At 40.5% G+C, this 18432-nt stretch overlaps 1 protein-coding gene across 4 annotated transcripts in view; it reads right to left on the bottom strand.

The window, feature by feature from the left end:
- The window catches only part of nlgn1 (neuroligin 1), a 330532-nt gene that overhangs the window by 299209 nt on the left and 12891 nt on the right, over window positions 1-18432 (bottom strand). Inside the window, exon 2 of one of the 4 annotated variants that reach the window (XM_056414912.1) lies at window positions 3924-3942. The exons of the other annotated variants lie outside the window; for them this stretch is intronic. Coding sequence (XP_056270887.1) covers window positions 3924-3942 — 19 coding nt within the window. The remainder of the gene's footprint in view (window positions 1-3923; window positions 3943-18432) is intronic. 4 annotated transcript variants of the gene reach the window in all.

The following is an 18432-nucleotide window of genomic DNA, read 5'->3' as shown; positions in this document are numbered from 1 at the left end:
TCAACTCCCTGTCTCCCATTCTCACATACTTTGAGTCTCCTTCCTCCTGTCTCCAGCATGGACATCAGATGGCAGAGGACATCTTCCGTTGGACATGTTGGAGATAATAAGAAATATCTGCATCGAGAGTTGTTCAAACATGGATTTTTGTTTTGAAACAGCCTGATTTAGTGCATGGATGAATATCATGTAAAGGATTGGTGTGATCCAGTTTCTTCTGCTTTGGAACCTTGTATAATCCTCCAGATTATATTATACAGTAACAGCTGTATTAACTTTGTTAGAAAAGGTGAAGAAGATGTCAGCACATGAGGAAAAAAGATAGTTAATAAATAATAGATAATTAAACACAAACACAACTAAATTACATGATTTCAGAGAACTGGACCACTTTCTTTATCTGCTGCTCTGCTATATCAGTAGGTACTGTGAAGGCGCAATATTAGGACCCAATGTCACGAGGTAACGTGTGGACACAATGTCAGGAAGTAATGTGAGGAAGTAATGAGAATGCAATGTGAGGAGGTAATGTGAAGAAGTGATGAAGGTACAGTAAACAAACAACTGCCCTTGTCAGACTTTCTCACATAACGTTACATTTCGCTTCCTGAACTTATTATTATAAAGCGCACATTTTGATAATGGACACCAAAAACGACATTACTTCCACATTCAACAAAGCATTTTTTTTAGGAACCTATAATGCCAACATGTTCCCTGGTGATTTGGATGCTATATCACCTTCTCTCACTCCCTTTGCTACCTGCATTTGCCTATTTATAATTATTTATGTGGTGGGAAAACTGGAAAGAGGCATGAAGAGCACATGCAAAAACTCTACAGACACATGGATAAAGAACTCAGTATCCTTCCCTTATAGAGAGGAACAACAAGGTCCATTACCACTCAAACTACTGCCCGTCTCTGCTGTAATAGCAGGAACCATAGGTTTAAATAAAAGTATGCTCAACAACTCCTGAGGCAGACTGTCCTTGGTGCATGTACGTAATAAAGGTATGGTATGTGTTGTCAAATTGGATGCATAGCAGATGCATGTAGGAACAGAATGAGATGCATACACTTATGTACATTTCTGAATGCTTGCTGAGGCTTTTAACCTGAAGTAAGCATGTCTTTCATCCTCTTGAGATGGAGCAGAGACACATATATTACAATTTATTACAATATATGGACATTTAAGAGGGTTCTATTTCCTCATTATATTGCTATTATTTTCTCACTAAAATCCTTCCAGTCTTCATCTGAAATGCTTGCTTTGATGAAAACCATAAATCCCATTGTTTATTTAATTGTGTCTACCTTGAAGACAATCCCAGCTGCAGCGGCTGTCCATCTGTAGAGTTTCCTTCATGGCATCGAGGTATCGTCAACATTGGAGAAGAACTTGAAGCTCTGAGAAAGTATCAGTGTGAAGGCATCGGGTTTCGACTATGAACTGCAAAAGAATTGAGCCACAATTTGGCATTTTACACCTACAGCACGCAACAGGCCTTGTAAGTACTCAGGAAGTAAAGGATTAAATAAATGGAAACAAATGAGATTAGACAAACCACACTATAAATACTGTTTTTACCAACAAAACAGATGTTTCTACCAAGTGGGATTAAATTAGGGTTTGACTGAATTTTTAATGTTTAGAGCTAATCTAGGCTCAATTTAATGGCGCAAGCAAAAACAAACAGTGGCTGTGCCGGCATCTGAGAGTGCATCTGCTCATTAGGTTCATGTATGTGAAATGGACAATACAACAGCTTTAAAGTTTGGGTGATTCAGCTTCACGTCACTGGCCTCATAGCTCTGCAACACTGAACCATGACAGCATGGAACTGAAGAGGAAGCAGGGGGACACAGCTGTGGACAGCATGTCCTCTTAATAATCTTTATCTTGATGTATGGATTAATGCAGACTCCTTCTCCAACTGTCCACTTTAACCAATGTTGTTTTACTGACAATCTAAATGCATATTGTTCTTTTTTTAGATTTGTAATCATTATTCCATCATTTCAGTAGTAAATGTCTTGTACAAATAAAAATAATACATTGTAGGCTTTTATTCATACACATTTGAGGTTACATACATTTGAGATAAAAAGTATTCTTTATTCCATTAATCCCCACCATAGAGCTCATTCATTTACTTGCCACTAGCTCACCGTTCATCTCTTGTTTACGGCTGTTAGCTTGTGTTCCGTCTCCACCCACGCCTCTTCCTCTCTCTCAGAGGAGTTAGCGTGTTTACCGATGGTCTCTTAATACGATATGTCGGTTCACCTCAATCTCCCCTCTAAAGACACAAACACACACACACACACCACTACACGATATCCATCAGCCTGTCAGCACAGACATGCAAACACTGCATTCTGAGATTCGTTCCAAGATGTTATGTTTTTATCTGCTTGGGCCTTAACAACAAACACACACACACACACACACACAAAGTAGCATAGAGGCTAAATAGACCTTGCATTAACTAAAAGCTGCACAGTCACTGGACAAGCTCAACACGCACACAGCCTATTCGACAAGCTCTCAATACCCTTAATGAAAGAAGTGATGAGTTATTGACAGCTGCTGGGTGTCTAAAGCTGCTGAGGTGTCTGTTGCTGCCAATGTGCTGACACACACACACGCACACACACACACAAACATACACAGGTGGCCCTAGAATTTAGATTTAATGTTGATACAGCATTTTAAAAAAGCAAGATGGTTATGTCTCATCGTGTGTGAGAGTGAGAGGGTGATTGTTATGCACACAGGTCATTGAAAGCTCTTCATCTTAGAGAGAGCCAGTATATGTGTCTGTTGGGGGGGCTTTCGGTGTATGTCTGTATGGTGTGTCTGATTCAGCATCATTGTGTGTTGCACAGCGAGACATTTGAGTGGCAGCAGGTTGAATGGTCCAATTAGAGCCCCTGATCCATGCACTGGTGGGGCTGATTAGTGGATTTATAATAATGAGCATATGTAAACAAATACCAGCCCACGCACACACATCACATGTGACTGGTGCTGCAAGAGAGAGAACGGGCTGTGAAGGATTTATGGTTTACTCTGTGATGACACCACACATACTCACACACTCACACACACACACACATAAAATTAAGAAACATATTCACCCCTGTGATCCTCTACCCTCCCTCTTCTCCTCCCTCCACCTCCTCCCTGTCCTCCTCCCCTCGTTTGGTGTGAAATTAAACATTAAAACCCGGCAGCACATGAGTCAAGGTGCTTAATGATGTCGACTTCCTAATACATTTCTCCGGAGAATTTGATAAAGACAGAGCGACAGGTCGAGAGAGGAAGAGAGGAAGCAGAGTCAGTGTGTTATAAAACGCATAGGCTGGCACGATGATTGGAACCCTGAACAATAGAGGAGCCACAGTGTCTCAGCATCTCTGGAGGATCTACTGGGTTCAATGCTTCACAAGAGTACTCTGACTTTGGCATCTCAGGCAGCCCTTCTGGTCGGATACAAATATACGATCAAATTCCCACATCAGCAACCATGGTCTGCCATCTAACTATAAAGCAATGGATATCTATCTAATTGTGTGTGTGTGTCTCTGTGTGTATGTGTACGTGCGTCTGTGTGTCCTTCACATAATCCAGAAGCATCCTTCTGGGACCTGAGCAATTGGCTCGCTCCAAACGGACATGCCTTAGTGATGAGTGATGAATTTACTTTGACATATCTAATTATAGTGGTCAAATGTTTGACATTATAATGAGTAGTTTAAGTTGTGGAGAATATGTTAGTTAGGGTTAGATATTAATAATCAGTTTGTAATGCAGCGTAAACTACGGACATAGCGGTCATGCACAGCGTCACGTGACATGTGGTCGTGAGGAAGCGATGAATGCTGGAGGAGAAGAGCCTGGTTGTTCCTCCCACCCTGCTCTGCTCTGAGTGTCTGATGGGTTTAAGTTGGCAGCTTTGCATTCATGTCTAATGAGGAAACATTCTTTGTGAATAATAAAAATTAGCTGTGCAGAACCACTGTGTAGATTACTGGAGCAAAACTATAGCTAATGTAAATGTGTGAATAAACTTGAAAAGACTGGAATACCGACTAATGGATTATTCCTGTATTGTATATTTTTTCTGGACATCATAAAGGGCCAGTGGGCATGGCTTTTAATTATACAATTGTCATCTGAGTCTATTTTCTGTTCACAAAGTGACCTGTGATGCCATTGAAGGTCAAGAGGCTGAACCACTCACTGTTGGGAATTCTATATCAGACCACTTCAGCACATTAGCTGCCAGTGGAACAGTAACTTGTAGTCGCTATATACTGTGTAATATGGTGACCATCATCCAGCTGTTGGCTGCAGATGCAGCGCCGTGTTTGTTTCATCACTGTTGTAACACAGCATTATAGAGAGATCAGTGTTTAGCTTCTAACAGTGCAATGGTCACAGTAATCACATTTCAGTGGCCTTCTACTGAACTGACCTCCACTCCACTGCAGCCGGATGGAAGGGTAGACACTACAGGTGAATGGTATTAAACAATAACTAATAGACACCACCATGACACTTCTCCAGTTGATTACTGACAGCAAGACACATTTATTTTGCATAAAACATTTTCTGAAATTGAAAGTTAGTTTGAAGATGCAAACGAGGCACTGTCTTATAAACATGTACACATTGTATCCAGAGCAGAAATGTGATGAAGCCTGGCCCAATCATACTTTTGACTTATTAGAGTAAAAATGGTTTCTTTCATAATAAAATGTACTATAAATTAGGCTAAAAATTAGATATGAACAAAACCCCCAATAAAAATGTTGTGAATATAGAGAGGAATGAAAGTGGAAAGTTTGGTAAGTGCACTGAATTAGAGATTTCTGTCTGGAAAGAAACTGAAAGAAAAGTATCTATACGCTAGACACATCTTTAACTAATAGATTACATTAAGACTAATGTTTTTCAAAATGTTGGTTGAATTTGCAAAAGAGGCATTATGTAATGATAACTTGTGATGAATAAAGGCACATATAGAGACTTAAATAGAAAAGGAAGAAAGAAAACATAGCTCAAAATACAAGAATTGATGAGCGATGAAAAGCATTGTTTTAAGGATTTCTGTTTCTTTTTTCTTTAAAAGGGCAATTTGGAAATTAATATTCCGTGACTCTTTTCATGCCCTTTTTATCATAATCTCATTATTGTAACGACTAAAGTGTTTTTCTGCAGCATTGTTCTGTGCTGGTTTTGGATCAGTTAAAGCATTTAACTTTGCCACCCTGATTTGACAACTTAATCTTATGCTATATATGAAAATGATTTTCAAAAGTTGAAGAGACACATGTCATTCATTAAACTAATTCTGTTATCTTCCATAGTCAAAATGACAACACAGCTGGTGTTAGTCATTTAAACTTGACGTCTGGCGATTAAAATCACAAACCTGAACTAAAAGTGAGTTGGATACACAAAGCAGACAGACAGAAAGCGACAGAGAGACAGAGGCATTGATTCATGCAAGCGCTGGTCCATTGCAGAGCACCTTTGGAGTGAATATGACTGCAGGGCTTCAAGTGATTTATGTAGTCGTGCAACAGCAAATTACATTTGTCATTACTTCTCATTGTGGCAATAAGCTGTTCTGTCACTCTTCTGTATTTGTTAGTGCAGCACATACATATTACAGATGAGACACGAGGTAGCAATTTGGGAGAGCGCTAATGACTTTTCATCTGCTCATGCGTGAGTGAACCGCAAACAGAGAGTGGAGGACGGAGAGTGAATGTGGACAGAAGGAATCTTACATTTCAAAATAAAGTAACTTACATATTTAAAGTCCTCAGACGAAAAATCAAGATAATCAGACAGTGAGACGTGACGAACTGTGCGATTCCACAGAGTGTGTGCTGCTGAGCCTCCTGCAGCAAAACTAATCTTTTTTTAAAAGGGCTTATTTATAAGGCAATGACACTAATGAAAGACAGTTGACAGCATTACAGAGCTCTCGCAAAAATAAAGATGTATCCTATATGAGACACAGAACTTCACTCATGCTCAGGCAAATATTCAGAGATTTTATTTAACACCTCTTTTTGCACAAAAACTAGTGTAATACTGTAAGCCTTTTGATTACAGACATAATAATGCTCTTGGTTGAAATAAAGCTCTTTGGAACGTAAGGTTACATTTAGTCTGAGTGATATTGACAGCAAAAATTTAAAGCACCTATTTGTCTTATTTATTCAAGGTTGTTGCAGTATTTCAGGATTGCACTTCCATGAGTTAAATATTTATATAGACAAAGAATACAAATAATTGTCCAAATTGAAGCAACAGACGTGGACGTATCCAGATTTTAAGTCTATTGTTTATGCAAAAAAAAACAAAAAATACTGAAAAGTAAATAATGCAAGTCAACGAGAATGTTTAATTTTTTTTGTCTCTGCAACAAGGTTATACAAATACTGTGTAAAACCCATAAGAATGTGTTAACTTGACACTGCAGTATAAGCCAACTCATTAGGTCTTATGTATGTCTATAGCCATCGTGCTGCTTTTAGCACACCTTGCATCCATCTGGCCCGGCATCACCATGGTCATTTGCCTTTCCGTGCACACACGCACATGCTGCACTGTGAAAGTAGACACTTTTACATATGAACACACAGATGCACATCTGTCATTCACGTATAGCTGTCTACCTCTCAGTAGAATGAAATGGAACAAGCACAGGAATGTACAACCATTACGATGGATTGATTTGTTGGTAACCTGTAATAATGCTAGCTTTGCAACACGCCAGCATCAGTTAGAAATGAAATAAATGTATACTTTTATTTATCCCCACAGGAAAATGATTCTCTGCATTTGACCCATCCTTACTTATAAAGGAGCAGTGGGCTGCAGTAAAGTGCCCAAAGAGCTACTGAGGGTTTAGTGTCTTGCTCAAGGACACTTCCACATGCATTTATGGGGAGAGCGTGGAGCGAACCGGATACCTTGTGGTTACGGGACGACCACTCTCTCCCACGAGCTACAGCCGACCCCAAGTTGTGTCATTTTGCTGCCACCACTCTCATGCTAAGTTCATATGACTTCTCTGTGCCAACGTGCCCTCTAAAGAACTGGGTAGCAGTGAGTATGTTTCTATGGGTACATTGGACCAGGGAATGATGCTAGCGTTACGGTGCGCTGCACTCTAAAAAAAAAAAAGTTGAGTCAACTTAAAAAAGTGAGGCAACCAGCTGCAAAGCCTTTTTGAGTTCACTCAACTAAGGGCTAATGTGTTGTGTCAACTTATGATAAGAAGTTCACTCAAAGTGATATCTTAAGTTTGTCAAACGTAACAATACTATTCAGACGTACTTATGTATTTAAGTTTACACTACTTAAAATATTGCATTTGATAGTTACATCTACTGTGTTTAAGTTCAGAACACTTAAAATATTAAATTGGAGAAACTTTAAATTGTGTGTTCTTGTAGATTAAAAACATACATCAACAGCACTTAACATTTTTTGTTGAGAAATGTTTTGTTGAGAGAACTTACTTTTAACTTAAAATGTTTTTTGAGAGAACTTACTTTTAACTTAAAATGTTTTGTTACTAAATTTCACTGCCCATTATTTGAGTACACTCAACATTCTTTGCAACGTTGCCTTCATTTAAATTAATTACAAATGTACACCATTTTCTTTGGAAAAGTCAACAGTTAAAGAAAACAAGCTTCTTCAAACACAAAATGTTTATTCACAATAACTAAACATTTGTTTGCATAACTATATGAATTCCAGGTGTCAACACTTGAACATAGACAGCAGAGGGTCAACATCCTTAAAAATCAAAATGGCTGCATAAAGAAAAAAAAAGAAAAAATTCTGTTTTCTGAATCCAAAATCAAGGCCTTTAAACGAGCTTTGGAACATGGTTGTGACACGTGTGTAGCCGTCCCCCTAAAGCACCAATAAGCAACAAGTAGCCAGAGGGATATTCGGTTATAAGGTTTATTCCGACAGCAGACTGTGTCTCTGCTCTCCACGCTCCTCTCATCTCCTGTCTGTCCAGCTCCTTTATGGAGACAGACTCAGATCACCCACACAGATCGTCATCAGCTGGACTGATTACCAATCTGATTACCAATCAGTCCAGCTGATGACAATCAGACACCGTTCCCTGAAATACACCCCCGCTCCACCCACTCTGCAGAGCCCCTTAACCCCCCGCTGCCACAATGGTATATGATGGAACATATATACAACACAGAAGGACAATGGCATTCCTTGAAACTGGGCTGTTGAGAAAACAAGCATCCGGAGACTATAATACATATTCACCGCCTCTCTTAAATTTGCATTTTTTTTCTTCCCATTCTGTAACAATACAATTTAAAAGTCAAAGACATTTTATGCAGATTTTAAAACTAAAATATACCACTTTCATACAAGAGTCACCTCATACACATTAGTATTATAGTATTTCAATCTTCATAGTCTGTTAAATTAAATAAATAAATTGAGCAAAATACAGGGAAACATTTGCTCTCACGGCAGGCTCCTTTAATTCAATAAGTGACAAAAACCTGAACTGGAGCAAATCTGCCATTAAACAATGGACAATATACTTCCAAATCTAATCCATATCTAAATATAATAAACAAACAATGGTATCAAAAACCAATGTATTTTAAACAGAGGCTAAAGAAAATATTTTTATATTATTTTATTATTTAAAATATAAGATTAAAGTAGTATATATATGTATTTACATATATATATATATATATATATATATATATATATATATGTGTGTGTGTGTTTACTGACATACATGTGCAGTGGCCTTAGTTACCTCAGCAGATGCCCAAACCACTTTATTAAGTTTTCTCAACTTAACATTTTAAGTGGATTCCATTCTTTATTAATGAAATTGACATTTTGAGTGAGTTCAACTTTTTTCAAAGGCATTTGTTGACTCAACTTAAAAAAATGTGTTAGGACAACAAATTTGAAGTTGGGCTTTTTAGAGTGTGCCTGTTCTATGCCTCCACACCCAATTTAACATCACAGCATAATTAAAGGAACTTAGCAGCTCTCTAACAGCAGAGTTCATAGTGTTATGCACTGGGATATGTTTGTTGGTGGGCTGCTGGATTCCATGCAGCACAGAATATCACACCAACAAACATGGGACGATGGCTTCCTCTTAGCACACCCAGACAGAATATCTATTGGATGAAGGAGAAAGTTATACATCTTGACCTGGTATCCAAAGAGCTCAATATGATTTGACATGCTACGGTAATGCAATCACAACAGTCACATTTCCCTTAGAAAAGACACAGTAAATAGGTACAGAAGAGAAGTCTGTGTTTGCCAGTGATTGCACCACTGCATGTTTGTTGCAGCATGCTCAAAGCCTTCCAGACACTCTCAGACTTAATCTTGAGGAAATATGCAGACTGTCTCACCAGTTAGCTCTTTGGTATAGGAACTGTGTAATGGTGAGAACATCGATGGCGGGTTCAGCTGTGTTTATTCAGTGTTAAGTGCACCTCAGTGCTACTGAGATGATGCAAAACTTGCTTCAGCATGAACGCGGCAAACCTATGATGCTGCATGATTAGCATGCATACGCACCAGCTAAATAATTAACAGCTACAGAAGAGAATGTTCAACAAAATGTTCTTTTGCCTCTCAAAATAGCTTAATGTGGAAATCATTCTTCTTCTTGGGAATTAGCCTCAAAAGTTATTTTAGATTTAATTGTTTGTTCCCATAGGCTACAACCTGTAGGCTACTATCTTGGCTACCCTTTATGTACAGTAAAGGTGTTACAAATTCACTAAATACTAAATATATATTATATATATATATACAACAATATTATATATTTTGATATATATATAAAATGTTCTTATGCCCTAGTTAGGGTTAGTGGCTATATTTACACACTACAATAGTTTTATTCTGACCCAAGACAATTTTTGAAATGGAGGTCATATTTCATGGGTTCTAAAAGTTACTGTGAGTAACTTATAGCTGGTTGTGAAACAGTCTCAGTGACACTGATGACCCACTATGACCTTCATGAACAAAACAGACCATCAGTTTGAAGTTCTATGCAACAAAGTATTGACTCCTATACACCGACTCTATCTACTTCTTGTCTCTTTTTCAATGAAATCCCTTTTTGGGCCCTACAGCACATTGCTGACTCACACTCTTACTGGGGCCTGTGGCTCAGCACGGTCGTCCTTCAATCAGAGGATTGGTGGTTCGATCCCCGTCTCTGCTGTCGATGTGTCCTTGGGCAAGATACTTAACCCTAAATTGCAGGGTGTTCCTGTGGTGTATGAATGTGTGTACATGTTAGTCCTGGTGGGCAAGTGTCACCTTGCATGGTAGCCCCCTGCATGAACAGGTGTAAATGGGTGAATGATGACATTAAACAAGTCTGTTTACTGATCAAAACCAAGGATATTGTACAAGGAATGGAATGTTGTAATTCAATAACCTTATTTCCTCCCTCCTGCCGCTGGTGTGCAGAGGCGAACATTATTGTTGACAGTTTGTTTACAGCTGCTTCTCCATCATCATTGAGGCAAATAGCTTCATGCATTACATAGTTTGTACGGCCGTTTTTGGAAAGGGCCCCCATAAATAATGACGAGGAATGAAATGGAAACTATGGGGAAAGCTGTTACTTTTCACCATGCCGTGTCGATCTGTACTGTTCACAATGTGCTGCGTCTGAGGCCAAATGTGAGGCCAAATGTGTCCCCGCTATGGCTGCAGCGACACAGCGCTAAAGGAAAGCAGGAGCCGGGAATAAAAGATTGCTTTTTTTTTGGGGAGATAAATCTTTGAAATGGGGCGATGTTGTAATATTTGTATCCCTGCCTCTTTGTGCAGTTGCTGTAATTTGTGGAACTACAATGGCTGGTATTGGCTGTGTGCCGAAGGTTCAAATGCCCTTGATTTAATATTCAGCAAAGAAAACGAATAAGCTGCTTATTTATTTATTGTAATGCAAGGGACATGAATATGTATATGCAGCTATCGATGCTGTCACTTTGAGCAGAGTTGTGTGTGTTTGAGTGTGTGTGTCTGTGTGTGTGTGTGTGTGTGTCGGAGTGTCTGGGTGTAGCTCGGTGGATGCTGGTGTGTGTAACTATTTGGAAAAACAAAAGGTTGTAAAATTGTTGATACACCCAGCCAAGGTCATATTCCCTGACCTGGAAATAAACTGATATTCAACAATCTCTAGACCTATTCATCATTTAATGTGAAAGTGAGTGAATTGTTCCACTCAGACAATATTCCTGCACATTTGAGTCCTCTTGGAGATGCTGTGTGTTGTTTCATTATGCTGGTTAGGTTGTGTTTCCTTGTCCATGTTAGTGATCAGTAAATTCATTGAAACTGAACCAAGTGTTGATGGCCGGATTGACATTTAATTGGTCCAGTCGGCAGTCAAGACCATCCATATGAATAATTCTGCAAAACTGCAATCTATGTTCAGTTCTATTATGTGTCATGTATAGAGTTGAGTACAGGCCCACTAAATTGTAGTTAGGCTTTGAGAATGCACTGTGGCTGTGTTCACACTGAATGCCAAGCAAATGTTTCCTTTAATTACATACAAAGTCATTGTAAAGATACAAATTGATGCGAATGACACAAATATCGCAAAGTAATGGTCATCTCTGACATCATAATGTCTTGGTTTTGTTGAATCAGTAATGCAGAAATGGTGGAAGATACTAACTATTGTAGCCATCTGTGGCACCTACATTTGTACGGATACTAGACTCTATGGTTTGAATAATAAAGTTGCTGAAGCAATTAGTCCAAGACAACATTATTTTGAGTGTTGATGAGAAGCTGTACAGCCCAGCCCCAAAACATCCAAACTCCATTCAGAAAACATGCATTGTAAAAGTTGTTTGATTGAGTGTTGGTGTCATTCCTCTGTTGTAAACCAGAATAATTCCTCCAACATGTTGAAATGCCTCTGCTTTATTTGAACTGACATATCGTGTCCTTCCACAACAATGTGCAAAGCAGCAAGAGTTGATATTCCTGTTATTGCTGATGAAATGTTTGTATCTACATGTAAGTAAGTCCACATGGAAGATGACATCTTTTAAAAAGCAGTTGTGGAGGAAGAACATAATAATTGTGTTTGGGGTCTCAAAGACTTCAAATATGAAACATAGTTAAAAACAATGTATTTTCATCCCTATAGGTCTTTATCTGTAATTTGTGGAGACTATTTTTGCACAGGAAAGCAAAAATAAGTCTCTTTGGGTTTTGATTACTATGCATATTTTTCTGTGATCTTTAAATTTGGTCTAAAGTGGAGTTACAATTCATTGGATTGACGTAATCTGAAATACCACGTTGTGCATTATTCTTTCAGTGAATTACTCTTTGTCAAAGAAAAGGGAAACATTATAAAGGAATATATATTTGTTGATGCATCGTTGTTATACAATACAAAGCATGGCATACAGAAGAATTTAGTGTAAACTATTTTTTTTTTCCAGGTTTAGTCAAGCCCATTTTTAGGCAAATGGTTGATTTTGGAATAACTTACTTTTACATATTTACAGTGATCTGTGGGACCCCAAACTATGTGGAAGTGATATCATTCAGAGACTGCTGGTGCAGGCCTTCTGAAATAGGCAAGCAAAGTTAGATATAGTAATGAAATCAATGACCACACACAGTTAACATAACATTCCTGTATTTCAAACACTGTACAATGTGCAATTAACCCAATATAGTTGGTTAAATGGTTACAACAATTGTTAACATGCATAACGCAAATCCATTTCGTCATTTTCTGAATTGGGCGGGCCGAATGCGCTCAAAAAGAAGTGACCTTTTGCTGCTGAATTTTGCATCCCTGCAGATTCTGACAGTTGTGTCTGCCCCAAAGGACGAAAAGGACGTTTCTCGTCTTGCTTGGCACTGAAAGGCCTGACAGGTTTGGCTTCAAATAACCATAAAGTAGAAGAGAAACCCATGTCTCTAATTTATAAGCATGTTAGGATCAACTGATTCATGTTTTGATGATAATTCTGTTACCATGCATACACTAATAAAGACTCAAGGGAAAACTGAACTTTAAAAAGGTGAATGTTGTTTGGAAGTAGAAGGTTGACTATTTGAGAGCCCAGTGAATGAAACATGTTGGCATATTAATCACTTTGCTTCAAAATATCTGGTTCCGCCCTCTGTTCTTGCTCAGTGCAGATTCTGCCAGTTTACCTTTTTACTATTATTAATGAGATCACATTTCGGTCTACTTTGGATTTTAGTTTTGTCCTTTTTTTCTCCTTCAAAAGCTTTACATTTTTATTTTTTCTTTGCTTAATAATGTTGGTTTACTCTAATCTGTGTTTGGAAAGCTGTTTGTTGTTCAGTAGTTATTTCTGAATTAAACTCTTGGAAGCACATACAAGATGTGCCAGACGGAACAGGGCAATGACACTGAGGACTAAAACCCTTTTTACTGAGGACTAGCGCAGTATTGAAAGCTATGGTATTATTGAAACGTAGTAGTGCCTCAATTTCAAAACAGAGCAGCTAAACAGTCCGCCCTAATTTTACAACCTTACACATCTGCAGCTGGAAAATGTATCAGTATTACATAGCATACAGCATAATGTCGCAATGGGCTCTGGTCTGTGTTATGTCTCTCCGACTACAGCCCACCAGGAAATATCTTCATTCTCTTTGTAAAGTCAGTACTGTCACAGAGTCACAGAGGACAACATGGTCAAATGTGGTGGCTTGACCGCAGCCAGGAGATGCCAATCTATGTGGGTAAAACATTTGTTCCTTTCTGAAGTATTCACTGGTGTTTAGGCTGTAAATACAACTCCATCGGTATGCACCGTCATGATCTCCATGACCACACGCTCCCAAACTTATCACACAACCTTTTATATTCTAGGCCATGGAATTACCAGAACAAATCCATGCTCCCATGAGGATGACAGCATATTATTTGAAAGATTCCATAACATTTCCTTTAGCACTACTTTCAGGACAAAGGTTACATGTTTAGTAACAAGTCTGTATTACTTTCCATGGCAGCTGAATTATTGCAATGTGCCAAATCACATGAGAACCGCGGGATCACGTTCCATCTTCTCAGACTTCAAAGTAATGTTGTGTTTGTGTCAAACTTGCCAAACTTGCCAGTGAGCGGCCCAAAACCACTGCGTAAGAGGGTAGCAATAGCATCCATTCTATCAGAACGGGAGAGTATGTCTTTATTGACAGAAGATCCAAAACACTGAAGACTTTTCTAGTTGATCCAATCAAACAATTCCCAGTCACAGCTTCTTTAGAACAAAACATTTGGTGGGTCAGGTTAAAGTGTTTCAGAAAATGTAGGAATGTTCTTTATCTCACCAAAGAATATTATACTAAAGAAACATTACGGCCTATAGCAGGGCTCTGTCCTGTCATGTACCGCCCCCTGGTATCTTACCCTAATCCATGTTACTCTAAAGGATGGGATAGTTTATTTAACTCTTGCATGTAGAATAGTAACGGCTTGACTTTTAATTATTTTGTCTATTCTACTGTCATGTCCTTCCCCGAGCCATCAGCATCCTCAGGTATACGTCATCACCATCTCGCCAGTAATTACTGCTGCATTCTATAGAGGCTATAAATAGTAGATACTGCTTTTAATAACTGTGGATATTGCAAACAGGCTCTACACTTACGTACATTACTGCGGTTGTTAGGAAAAAGAAAATACAGATTGTGCTTTGAGATATGATCTACAACAACATAAAAGCCTCTGACAGCCTTGTAAAAAGATAATAGTTGTTAGGCAGAGAATTGAGGCAACTAATAGCACGGGATTGTGGATCGTTTGCGTTCTCTCTGACCTCTCTCAAGGTCCGAAAAGATATTACGCTAATGATGTTATAGCACAAACACATCTTTCAAGTTTTGCAGCTGAGTGCTTTTTTGTGTCGGATTGCAATTATCGATACAAAAGTATTAATGTTGCCTTTGTGCAAAGAACACAGAGAGAAAATAAAGAATAATTCAATGTTCAGACTGCAATCTAATGGTCTTGACCAACAAGTTGCTTAACATAATGCAAGTCATTTAAAGTTAGAGAGAAAAGTCATTGTTGTTAGAATCTGGTTGTTACCTCCATCTCTCTGAATATATTATTATTTGTACTGCAACTGAGTATAGCATTAGATTTTCCTTATTCAGGGGATTCTTACGATATCAGTTTGAGCCGTGTGGTTCTTTGCTTTCTCCATTGAACTGTTTTATAGCATGGAGCTCTTTGGTCATATATTGCGTCTATTAATATTTCAATGTTTTTGGGAGAATAATGTTACACATACAAAGTGGTTTGAAGTGAACTCCCAGCAAACAACCAACATGGAAACAGTAAACATGGCAAAAACATGAAGGCTGCAGGAGTACATCTTCATAAATGATTTCATAAAGGTTGTATTTTATTATATTTTCATCAAATGTACAGTACCGTTTGTAGAATAAAACAATCAGTCATCATTATCCATAGATCAGAATTATCATAGTGGCAATACCCTTGACATTTAGCACACACACACACACACACACACAGACACACGCACACACCAATCCCAACCCCTACCGTGAGAGGAAACACCAGCCTGTAGAAGTAAAGTTGTAAATGGAGGTGACGGAAACCCTCAAAGGGGACTCAAAAAGAAAGGCAGGTCATGCCTATTCTTGCCTTCTATATCCTGCACTTCGTTTGTGTGTCGTTGTGTGCATTTGTGTGTGGCCCCTCCCACAGGATCTACCTTCAACAACTACAAAACTGGGTCAAAGCCCGAGGAATATAGAGAAAATGACAGGAACAGAAGAAAAGGACAGTGAGGGAAAGTGAGTTGCGGGAGGTGAAAAGGTCAAGACGGATAGAAAGACAGAGACGGACGCCAGAGGAAAGGCCAACCTGTGCAGAGGGAGACCAGATGGAGACAAACACACAGAGAGAAGAAAGAGGTGAGCGAGACAGGGAAAAATGCACTTTCTCTGAAGTTACCTGCATCTTGATGAAATTCACATTACAATGGAACTTTATTCTAAACCCCTCCGGAATGGAGACAGAATAATGCAACATCGAGTACAAGCACTGGGAAATGGCCTAGTTTGCAGTTAAGTGTCCTAGTTTTGGTTTAATTCAACATGAAGTAAACATGAAGGGAGTTCCAACCCCCAACAAAGACACCTTAAAGAGGGTCTTTTTTTCCTTCTTTGTTTTACAAGGTCTGACCGCGTCGAAGGGTGAGCAGTTGATTCCATGAAGCACACATGCAGTGAGCTGTGAGAGCAGCAGCTGTCATATGCAGTCAAAGTGCAGCAGAGGAAACACCTTGTTTTTTTTTTAGCCTAGCTGCAGTTTTATATTTACTTTCCATAACCTGGCTGCAGTTTTATATTTATTTACCATAGTCTGGCTGCAGTTTTATATGTATTTACTATAGTCTGGCTGCAGTTTTATATTTATATACTATATCCTGGCTGCAGTTTTATATGTACTTACCATAGCCTGGCTACAGTTTTGTATTTATTTACCATAGTCTGGCTGCAGTTTTATATTTACTTTCCATAGCCTGGCTGCAGTTCTATTTCATCCTTCCTGACCGCCAGAGGCGGTGCTTAGCACTGGATATCTTCCGTCTTGCGCATAGCAGGTCTAGTATTAATAACAACAAAGTCACCCGTGACCTCGGATGACCCGCCCACCGGGTATAAGTTCCGGTGTCATCCCGAGATCAGTTCTTTTTCATCTTCTCGCATACGCAGGCATCAGCTAAGGCTGAAGTTTAACTGAAGCTCGTCGCGGGGAGCCTTGTGACCAAATGGTCGGAGTTGCGAACCGTCGCCCTCCAGAGGCTGCGACGAGCTCTCCTCCTCGGAGGAGGACGTTGCGTTTCTCTACGGCAGTCCGTCGAGGCGGACCGGAGAACGCACAAGTCTTTTTCGGTCTTCACCAGAGCGCCTTCACCGCGAAGCTTCAATCAGGTGAGATCGAATACAATTGTTGCCTATAACGGCATATCCCACAGGAGCAGAGCTCGTTCCTGCTAACTGTGTGCTAACGGGAGCACGTCCGCTCGGTGTCGCCAGGCTGCGACACCGGCGCGACCGGCTCTCTGTAGCGATTGGGATAGCGTGTGTGTTGACTTTGGTAGCATTGCCGCCGTGCATAGCTAGCAGAGTGTGTCCACTCAGGCTAACGGAGCCTACGCTAAATCCGACAGCTACCTCCTGTTCCACAGGACCTTGGCCCCAGTAGTGGAGCGCTCTCGCTCAGGCTACTGTTGGGTTACAGCGCTAACGAGAGCGCGTCCGCTCGTTGCGGCTGGATGCCACACTGCTACACTGCTACACTGCTACCGGCTTCCAGTGAGCAGAGCGTCCCGCTCAGGCTCACCGGGGGGACGCTAAGGAGGCTATAAGTCGATACTGATGCATACTGCACATGTACCTCCATGACATCGCCGCTGTTACAGCTAGCAGAGCGTCTCCACTCAGGCTAACTAATGCCACGCTAATGCTGACAGCTACCAGACGAGTGAAGTGTGTCCTCACTCTCTCACTAGACATGCTGTTTTCTGACCCGTGTTCACGGGATCAGCGTCTACAGTAGCGCAACCCGTTTCCACAGTAACAGAGTGCTCTCGCTTAAGTTTACTGATAAGACACCAGTAATCACAGCTACTGTATTGAAGAGGTGTCCTCGCTCTAGACGGACTGTCTCTGTCCTGCTCGACAGGACCTGGGCCACAGTAGCGGAGTGCTACTGCTGCGACCCTAGCGGCGACAGCTACCGTACTAGCGGGGCCAGCGTCCGCGCTCTACCCTCGCTAGACGGGCTGTCTCCGTCCTGCTCCTCAGGACCTGGGCCACAGTAGCGGAGTGCTACTGCTGCGACCCCCAGTAGCTACAGCTACTGTACGAGTGAGGGCAGTGTTACGCTCTCCCCTCACTAGACGGGCTGTCTCTGTCCTGCTCCACAGGACCTGCTCTGCAGTAGCGGAGTGCGCTCGCTCTAGCTCCTGCTAGGACCCCAACAGACAGGTCAGGTCAGCTCCAGGCCAGCCGACCAGTTGCAAGCGCCGGCTAGGAGCCGCAGGGGCTCCCCTATCAGTGCAATCGGGCATGCTAGCTTATAGAGTAGGTCTGCTGACCGCAGAACTAGCTCAGATAAGTCGCCACCCTAGTGCAGGGAGGACTGAGGCATCAGATCCACCCACGGCTGATCCATTCCCAAGGGAGGACATCCCAGTGGCAGTGTCCACCAATCACCTTGCTGGAGGACGGGGACTAGCGGCCCACCCACGCTTCTGGGCCTGGTTCCCATTCCTCAGGCCATAGCCCCTTGT

This window comes from Pseudoliparis swirei, chromosome 5 (genome assembly GCF_029220125.1).
Source record: "Pseudoliparis swirei isolate HS2019 ecotype Mariana Trench chromosome 5, NWPU_hadal_v1, whole genome shotgun sequence".
NCBI lineage: Eukaryota > Metazoa > Chordata > Actinopteri > Perciformes > Liparidae > Pseudoliparis > Pseudoliparis swirei.
This window is presented reverse-complemented; position numbering and strand designations above follow the sequence as displayed.